Source organism: Cucurbitaria berberidis (genome assembly GCF_010015615.1).
Source record: "Cucurbitaria berberidis CBS 394.84 unplaced genomic scaffold K460scaffold_2, whole genome shotgun sequence".
NCBI classification, from domain to species: Eukaryota; Fungi; Ascomycota; class Dothideomycetes; order Pleosporales; family Cucurbitariaceae; genus Cucurbitaria; species Cucurbitaria berberidis.
The window spans coordinates 2,527,657-2,536,061 of NW_024468936.1; the positions used below are offsets into that span (position 1 = coordinate 2,527,657).

Sequence of the window (8,405 nt, forward strand, 5' to 3'; positions counted from 1 at the left end):
GCCACCTTTATCAACTACATACTTTTAGCCTTCAGCCCTTTAGCCTCGTCGTACGCTCCGAGTCTAGACAGGGTATGCCTATGCCTAAGCCTTACTTCCATCTGCATCTGAAGACACGTAGTCGGCGCACTACTCGCTTTCGAGTTACCACCGCGATATCATCGGCGGCCAACTTGGAGACTGAATGAGACTAAAGACATTTCGACAATGGTTTGATTGACACTCTCCATGACTACTTTCTTGAGTCATTACAAAGTGACTCACTTAGCTCAAAAGTTATTTTACTCACGTGGCTCACGTTGTCCATATAAACTCTATAAAAAAGAAATGGAACAATTATTGGTCAAGGATCATGTTCTCGCTCATTGGGGCGTTTCTCTACATCCGACGAGGGATCGGAATACATTATACAGATTTCTCCCTAGTACAGTATATATTTAAGATGACTTCTATAGATAGGCCACGGTATGGTCATCCCGAATGACAGCTATCAAACATCAGTAATCTTATCTGTGAATGTAAGAACAGTGTCAAGAGCTTACCTTTCACACCTAGATTGACTTCGCCACCAGCTACCGATGATCCAGTGACGACGAGTTCGCCTGCTGATATCTCATCTGTTGTCTTGTGGTCGGTTGTGTCCTTCAACTTGATCTCGACGCAGCTTAGTGGCACACCGAAGTGACTATGTTTACTCGAGTCTGCCGGTCCTCGCCTGTAATCGTAGATGTTCGTCTGTGCAACTGCTCCTGCTACCTTGGCAGCGGTCAACGCATAGACGACACGCGCTTTCGTGTAGATGCGGAGGTCGGAGAGATCTTCCGCGCTCAGCGGAGGTGTATTTAGGCCAGCCCGTTCGGAGATAAAAAGGAGGCGCAGCTTTCCAGGTGTGTTGCCAATGCTCGCTCTTGTTGGTGCATTGAGCTTAGTGAGGAATGTATCAGTAGGCAAGCGGCCAGCAGCCAGCATGCGGGTCTCGAGATAGTGGGCTAGCTTCTTAAGTCCGCCTGTGACAGACGTAGTGGTGGTGCTATGTAGTTTGGCAGCAGTCTCAGCCGAGATGAGCGCAACCGTAGGCGCAATGGAGCGACTGGCCAATGTCAAATCTACGCCTGGGCCAGCAACAGAGTTGATAATGATGGTCGCATGAGCGAAAAGCGCTGATAGTGTTACGCATAGGCTGTAAGAGTGAGTGAAGGCGTCAGCGGGAAGGAAAGTGTCCGAAGCATTAAGTCGTTGTGCCACTGGTAAGGAGGTGTTGAGCGCACCCACGGCGGCAGCCAAGTTCTGCGTTGGTTAGTAAAGAACAACAACTGTCTGATTGGAAAGCTCACCAGTTGTGAAAACTCGACAATCTCCGCAGACTTGGCCCCGCTTTCTTGCCAGAGAAATACGACGTTTGGAGCTTTGTTGGAGTCCGAGGGCAAGGTGGCGGTGCCGTTCGTTTGGTCTTGCACAATTTGATGCCAAACTGAAACATCGATCTTGCCTCCGATTCCCTCTGGCACTTCGCTCCAGTCCATGTGCCTACTTGTCTTCTCCACAGTCCAGATGATCTGTCGAAGAGCAGGAGCACCGCGGCTTACATCAGCTAAGGGGAACGAGCCCGCTTCGGCGACTAATGCGTCCGCTCCAGTCTGCACAAGAAGCTCGGCAAGCGTAGTATGCGGCTGGTTGTACGGGATTAAGATGGGGGTAAATCCGTAAAATGCGCCAGCGAAGAGGACGACTAGGAATTCGATGCTGTTGGGGAGGTAGACGGCCACTCGCTTTGCGCCATGGTCTTTCAGGTGTGTTCCAATGATGGCAATCTCTTTTGTGAGTCCTTCGATCTTGTGCTCTGAGACGCCTTCCTTGCCGAAGACGGTCATGATGTTCGCTGTGCCACTCGAGCTGGCACCCTTTTCGAGGGGAATTTCGCCTGTAACGCGACGCCAGATATCTCGGAGGTCACCATCTTTTCCGGCCGTGTACATGGGCGCACCTGGGGGCTTCACGGCAAGACCGGTTCGGAGAGGGTCTAGCAATGTCAGCTACCTTGTAGATCAAATGGACATGGGCCAACGTACAGCCATGAGGAGTCTCGGGGGACCTAAAGACGGCAGATTCTCCCTGCTGCCTCACATACGAAGCCTGGGCCTGGCGTGCAAGCAGCAGCGGGTGCGTGTCAGCATCTGCCGTGTCGTAGATGACCCAGCCCACGAAGCCCAGGAGGCCAATGGCGAGGAGCGACGAGTAGACGTTCCAGCCAGCTAGAAGGTCGGAGATGGAGCTGTCGAGCTGCTCAAGGAAGTTTGCCATGGTTGCAAAAGCATGAAGCGCAGATTGCGTCTGGAAGCAAGAAACAACCGCAAGAGTGGGCTCGGAACATTCAAGCTGACGTCCGCTGCAGGGTGACGCGCGGGGGTGTGAATGCTCGTGGGGTGGAGCGAGCGTCGGTCCAGCGTAGAGGGCCCGACTTGCCGACCAGATTATATCCAAAACGCCAGACGCTATTGCGTTGCTGCGCGACAAAGCCATACTTGACGCCATTCACGCTCACACCCACACCACAATGCGACTCTAGCTGCCGTGCCTCGTCCGACCACTACTAACCACTAACCTCACAGCAATAGCAGTTCTCACCGCACAGATATTGGCCTCTCAATTCCACCGTTTGGAAGCGATAAACAATCAGACCTGCCATTCACGCCCACAGCCACATAGCTTCACCCGACATGTCAGTCGCTAGGGTCGCGCAGCCTACGACTCCCCAGTCGCCAGCGACGCCAGCAACACCAGCCGCCCAGACCCAGCTGTCGTACACACCCAACGGCTCCTGGCGACACCCCAAGTTTGACGAGATCGCGCGCCGCCAGTACGCCACGACCTTTGATGAGCGCAATGTCAGGGCTATTGTTGCGAATGCGGGCCTTCTCTTCGTTTCCATCTACGCGAACAGCATCACCTCCAAGGTGAAGCTGCTCGACTATGCTGTGTATGCAAATCCCTATCCAGTAACATTGAGTCAGCAAGCTAACATCTCCTAGCACCCCCATTAATGCGCTGGTAACCACCGTCCCCTACAGCGAATGGGTAGTCGTATTAGTCCGGCTCGCCTTCGTCGCAAACATCGTCATCGCCTTCGCGCCTCTCGTCCGCCGCTACTACCCCGACGACATCGCCGACATCCCCCTCACTCCCTCGCAGCGCGCGTCCATGGGCCTGAAAGCTGGCATCTTGTCACCACCAACTCCCGGCTCCGCGTATGCATCACCCAACTACGTGACACCACCGCGCTATCAGCGATCTACACCTCGCAGCAGCAGCTTTAGCAACTACGGCGAGCGCTCCTCGCAATCACCGCTGTCTGGAAGCCCGCGGGCAAGCTTTGGGCAGTCCTCTTCAAACTCGCCCTTCTCTCCAAATAACACGAGTAGTCCGCTATTCCAGAAGGCGCTTGGTGGATCGACGACGAAGCGGTTGAGCTATGGGGGGAGCCCGATGAGTAGCAGCTTGTTTGGCGACAGCTCGAGTAGTGCTACACCCGGTACACCTACGCCGTCTACAGGCAAAGCGAGCGTGGGGCTGAACAACAAGTGGCTGTATGAGAAGCGGAGAGACAGTCCCAAGAGCAGTCTGTTCAAGTGAGGAGGTTCATTAGCCATGTGTGTAATTTACATGTCGCTTTATACCCGGAGATATTGCGCTGGCGTCCTGAACTTGGAATTTTAATACTTCAGCGTAGCATGCATAGCTGTTTTGGCAAAATATCAGCTCGTTTACCCATCATCCATCGTATCACACAAAGAGCGGATCTTGTATGACATTGTACCATGCTAGGAGCCTTCAACCCACGCTGCAAAAGCGGGAAATGTGCATTACAAGTGATAATACGTGACTATTCGCAATATATAGTCCCTCTCAGCACCCCATTCTATTATGAGAACCGATCCCCCTTCCTCGTCCGATACACATCACTAGCCTCGTATTTACTCTTCTCCCTTGCCTTCTGCGCCTCATCCTCCGGCGCATGTCTCGTCGCGGCGGGGTCCTGGCTAGCCTGTATCGACGGATTCCCATCTTCATCCAGCTCCGCACCACCACCGCCACCCGATTCCCCCCTCTCGCTCCTCAGCCGGCCCAGCTCGCTCGTGACGGACCGCGGCGCAGTAGAGTTAGACGCATTGGATGTGGACGTTGGATTGAGCGGCGTAGTGGTTGGCGGAGCGTAAAGCGTGGATTGCTCGAGTTCGAACAGGCGGATGCGCTTCTGGCGGTCGACTTCGGCTTTTGCCGCGCGGTCTGCGTTGATGCTGCGCTTTGCGAAGAAGTAGGCGCCGCCGCCGGCGACGATGAGTGTGCCCCAACCGTAGCTATTTACTGTGCGTTAGCTTGTGTTTTGCTTTCTCCGCGCTCCCCGGCAAGAAAGGTGCATTATAGTATTGCGGAGGCGAGGCGGCGTGGGCGGTAGGGAGATAGATGGGGCGGGATGCCGGGAGAGTGATGGATATGTATGCAAGTGATTAAATGCAGAAGATTCGCGTGGAAACATGGTGGAGGTGTTGTGCGCTCTCGCGGTGTTGTGAGCTTCAGATGTGACGTACTATACTGATTTGACCTGAGCTTTGTTAGCTATGCTTTTGTCTCTCTGGGGTCTTTGAACATACTGTGTTCATTTTGGGAGATGTTTCAAAGGCTCGTAGGCTGGTGATTGATGTGTTGGGAAGCTTCCTTTGTGCTTTGCGATTGCTCCAAAGTTTTCTGGTCGGTGTTCAAAGTGGTCTGATTGTTGAAGGTTGGCGGGAGAACATTCGGCGATGGAGCTGGTTTTCGGCGATTTGTCGCTCCACGATCAACCCTCTTCATTGTTCTATCCGCATCGCACCTGCAAGCTCATTGTCTGACAGCATCATCTCTTTTGCATTACTACGTATTTCAAATGTCTGATCTCGTTTAGCATCATCAGCGAAGGGACGCATGTTCACGACCCACATCTCACTAACAGTCTATTCATTCTCGCAATACTAGGTTTGTTCGCTCCGAGGAATACAAACGAATCGCCTCTCTACGCTCAGGGTTGTATCTATAACCCGCAAGGATTATTTATAATTCACGCGGATTGAACCCCCTATATCCGATATAGTTGCGAGTATCTATAGTACTGAGATCTATAGTACCGAGTCATGACTCTATCCAACATCACATGCAAGAGTCTTCCATCTTCTCCATCATGTAGCATGAACAGGCACCCTTTTTCTGGGATACGCATACTTCGTCCTGTATGAGGCTCGACCTCAGGAATCTCACGCCACTGACGCCTCCTTACAACTAGACCGCCGCCCCACAAGGATGTAACGGGAGGGACCCACCTTTACGGCGCCTACCCTCAAACATCACTTTTCCAATAACTTTTCCAAGGCTTCTCTCAGTCCTAGAGACATACCACTCGTCTTCTGTTTTACCAAACCACGAGCCAAGGCGTCGGCATATGATCTAGGCGTTTGATAACACCTGTGCAGAGCCACCTTGTTTCGCAATGGCCTGTTACGCTATGATTCGAAACGTGACTCCTCGGCAGCGAAACCTCACCTGCCTCATCCTTCGGACCAAGGCCGCCAATATAGCGCGTAGTGCGGAATGAAGGTGTGCTCTATACCGGAAGCGTTATTTGATACATACCTACAAGTTTGGAGTCGATGGAGGCGCTTCGCTACTCCACTTACATGGCACCTGCCGACTAGGAAGGCTCGCTATGGACTGTGGCCATGTACTACTCACAGGGTAGACATTGCACTAGTTGCGCAGTCTTACTCTATCAAGCTTTCATAAGAGGTCGGTTAGAGGGCTTACAGGGAGCATCCGCACGTTTGCATTTCTTCACCAGTGCTGAGGAACGTCTCAAGGTAGTGGGCACCACCATGGGTCTCCTCTTCTAGCGCTCCTGAGCCCTGGCCAGTCTTCATAGTATATAGATCCACGGCGAGGCGGGATTTGCAACTCACCTCTATCAGCTAGATCATCAAGTTCAACGCACTCTCTAGTGTTCGCCGGTGGTCCTTCTTTTCTTCACATTCATTTCTATTCAAAGCGCTGAGCGCATTTTTTCAATTCAAGCCTCCATCGCAATGTATTATCAGACCTCTTTCCTCGCGCTAGCCGCAGTCATTACTACCGTCCATTCGCACGCAGCTATTCTCGCAGCTGTTGGAGACTCAGGTACAAGTCAGGGCTTCTTGGGTAAGTGGTCTGGTCACTTGATCATCATTATACCTACTTATACGGAATCACAGTGGATCCTGCCATTGCACGTAATTGCACGACTATTTCGCCTTGTCAGCAAGATGCTACCATCATTCGAAACTCTGAGATCACTCAGAATATCGTCAATGCTTGTGGAAGGACTGAGATCGCTGGCAACATCGATATCGGTGAGCAAACCGAGAACGAGCTGGCAGCCGGTCGCATGGCCCAGGTGAAGGCTGGTTCGATGGTTGCAGTGACGATCCATCAGGTAAGACTACCCTCGTAATCTAATCGACTTGGCTAACAAAAAGCCCAGGTCAACGCTGATGGAGCCGGGCCTTTCGAGTGCGATATGGACGAGACTAGCAATGCTGTGACCACTTTCAGGCCATTGAAAGTGTCCAACAATGTACCCGGTACCAACGGTCTCTCGCAAGCCAAAGAGAAGGAGTTCACCATCAATGTTCAGATGCCAGACGACTTCAACTGCATCGGGGCCTCGACCGGTAACATCTGCACTGTGCGATGCCGTAACAATGCCGTTGCCGGGCCGTTCGGAGGCTGCTTCGCGGTCCAACAGACTGACGGAACAGGCCGTACAAACACTAGCGCTGCTGGTAAGTTACTTTAGTGCTTTATTGCGACTTCCTTCCCAACATCTTTTGTATCGTATGTACGCATACTCACCGTGATGGTAGCCGTCGATACTTCCCAGACACTTGAGGGTATCTCTGCGCAAATTCTGCAGAACAAGAAAGATCTCCCTGCCGCCATTGCTGCAAACCAGGCTGCTGGCGCGGCGGGCGGCAATGAAGGAGCAAGCGCCATCTCCGGTGCGTCTTATTTCATGTTTATCCGTCTTCGCTTCAACACATTCGTCGGAAACCATACTGACCTCCAATACAGCACTACTTCCAACCCAGACTGCTGCTCCTGACAACGGAAAGGGCAAGGGCAAGGGGAATCAGAACGGCAAGGGCAAGGGCAAGGATAACCAGAACGGCAAGGGCAAGGGCAAGGGCAATGATAATCAGGCTGGTAAAGGCAAGGGCAAGGGCAATGGTCAAGGCAAAGGCAAAGGCAAGGCCGGCAAGGGCAAGGGAGCCGGCAACGCGGACCAGAACGCCAATGGTAATGGAAAAGGAAAAGGAAAGGGCAACGGCTTTGGAGGCTTTGGAGGCTTTGGGGGCGGCAACGTTCAGGGGCGAAGCGAGAGGCAGAGGCGACCCAAGTTTCTCTCTTAAGAGACTCCTCTAAAAGGTCACATGTAGTATACACATGCACCCTTATCCTCAAAGGGTCATGTCATCGACTGAGGAAGGAATCTTGGAGTCGAGCGCTCTGGTAGGCCCGAATCCGAGAACCGGCTAGTCCGGTCTACATTCAAATGTATATCATCTTTAATCAAGCATGTCTTTTGCAACATGAACTTCAAAGATACAAACGCGCCGTCTGAAACCTCGGGGAATTCAAAGACTGATTATTCACCAAGAGTCTTATAGCCGGGGTTGTGGCAGTCGAAAGTCGAGAACATGTGATTCCTTCTAGAACCGCAGCCTGCAGTAGTCTCGCGTTCACCAGACAGACGTAAATATCCTTTTCCCAGCCCACAATAAAGATCCATCTGCAGGAGATGGATGCACGACCTAGTCCCAAGTCCGTGGCACTCGACCTCGCCGTCCCCGAGAGACTATGTATGTAATCAGTGGATACCATGGCGGTAGGGTATCAACTCGCGTGGGGAATATATAGCCCCATCTGGGGAAGTGCAACCGAGATCTGCACACTACCGAGGCTGATCAGCCGATGAACCGTTTCAGCCGATGAACCACTTTTTACTAGTAAAAAAGCTAAAAATCTAAATTTTATTTATTTAATAACTAGTTATATAGTAAAGCTATATAAAAACTTTATATATATAAAATATATAGAAAAGTATTCTTTATAATTTTAGAATTTAAAAATAGTTTAATATTTTATATTAATAAAGTTATATTAAAAGTAAAAATAGAAAAAAGCTACTTTTAATACTTAATAACTTTACTAATATTATATATTAAACTATTTTAAAATTCTAAATTTATAAAAATAGGTTTTTTCTATATTTTATATATATAAAGTTTTTTTATATATATATTATTTATTTAGTTATTAAATACTAAAAAAGTAGTTATTTTTTA

The 8,405-nt window shown here is 50.7% G+C and overlaps 5 protein-coding genes across 5 annotated transcripts; 2 read left to right on the forward strand and 3 right to left on the reverse strand.

Moving 5' to 3' along the window:
* Positions 1 to 449: 449 nt before the first annotated feature.
* Positions 450 to 2,301, reverse strand: K460DRAFT_403172 (uncharacterized protein; the record flags this gene model as incomplete). The annotated part of the gene is made up of 4 exons (XM_040936599.1): positions 450 to 487; positions 543 to 1,287; positions 1,335 to 2,020; positions 2,070 to 2,301. The coding sequence occupies 4 exons, from the start codon at positions 2,299 to 2,301 to the stop codon at positions 450 to 452; spliced, it is 1,701 nt and encodes a 566-aa protein (XP_040790418.1).
* Positions 2,302 to 2,613: 312 nt separating this feature from the next.
* On the forward strand, positions 2,614 to 4,124 carry K460DRAFT_384134 (uncharacterized protein). The gene is made up of 2 exons (XM_040935485.1): positions 2,614 to 2,977; positions 3,030 to 4,124. The coding sequence occupies exons 1-2, from the start codon at positions 2,718 to 2,720 to the stop codon at positions 3,628 to 3,630; spliced, it is 861 nt and encodes a 286-aa protein (XP_040790419.1). The 5' UTR covers positions 2,614 to 2,717; the 3' UTR covers positions 3,631 to 4,124.
* On the reverse strand, positions 3,920 to 4,896 carry K460DRAFT_333294 (uncharacterized protein; the record flags this gene model as incomplete). The annotated part of the gene is made up of 3 exons (XM_040930873.1): positions 4,650 to 4,896; positions 4,587 to 4,600; positions 3,920 to 4,355 (listed from the first exon to the last, which is right to left on the reverse strand). Exons 1-3 carry the CDS (start codon positions 4,656 to 4,658, stop codon positions 3,920 to 3,922), a joined length of 459 nt encoding a protein of 152 aa, XP_040790420.1. The 5' UTR covers positions 4,659 to 4,896.
* K460DRAFT_363876 (uncharacterized protein) lies at positions 4,632 to 4,896 on the reverse strand. Its single transcript, XM_040932905.1, has one exon. It carries the CDS (start codon positions 4,846 to 4,848, stop codon positions 4,672 to 4,674), a length of 177 nt encoding a protein of 58 aa, XP_040790421.1. The 5' UTR covers positions 4,849 to 4,896; the 3' UTR covers positions 4,632 to 4,671.
* A 1,063-nt stretch (positions 4,897 to 5,959) lies between these two features.
* K460DRAFT_64757 (uncharacterized protein) lies at positions 5,960 to 7,563 on the forward strand. The gene is made up of 5 exons (XM_040938590.1): positions 5,960 to 6,219; positions 6,273 to 6,493; positions 6,542 to 6,842; positions 6,924 to 7,058; positions 7,132 to 7,563. Exons 1-5 carry the CDS (start codon positions 6,108 to 6,110, stop codon positions 7,467 to 7,469), a joined length of 1,107 nt encoding a protein of 368 aa, XP_040790422.1. The 5' UTR covers positions 5,960 to 6,107; the 3' UTR covers positions 7,470 to 7,563.
* The last annotated feature ends 842 nt before the right edge of the window (positions 7,564 to 8,405 follow it).

Bases quoted from the DNA above. Each gene is read 5' to 3' on its own strand.
- K460DRAFT_384134 (XM_040935485.1), top strand. From the start codon at position 2,718: ATGTCAGTCGCTAGGGTCGCGCAGCCTACGACTCCCCAGTCGCCAGCG. The intron at 2,978-3,029 runs GTATGCAAATCC...AACATCTCCTAG, and splicing joins AAGCTGCTCGACTATGCTGT to CACCCCCATTAATGCGCTGG.
- K460DRAFT_363876 (XM_040932905.1), bottom strand. From the start codon at position 4,848: ATGAAGAGGGTTGATCGTGGAGCGACAAATCGCCGAAAACCAGCTCCA.
- K460DRAFT_64757 (XM_040938590.1), top strand. From the start codon at position 6,108: ATGTATTATCAGACCTCTTTCCTCGCGCTAGCCGCAGTCATTACTACC. The intron at 6,220-6,272 runs GTAAGTGGTCTG...ACGGAATCACAG, and splicing joins TACAAGTCAGGGCTTCTTGG to TGGATCCTGCCATTGCACGT. The intron at 6,843-6,923 runs GTAAGTTACTTT...CCGTGATGGTAG, and splicing joins TACAAACACTAGCGCTGCTG to CCGTCGATACTTCCCAGACA.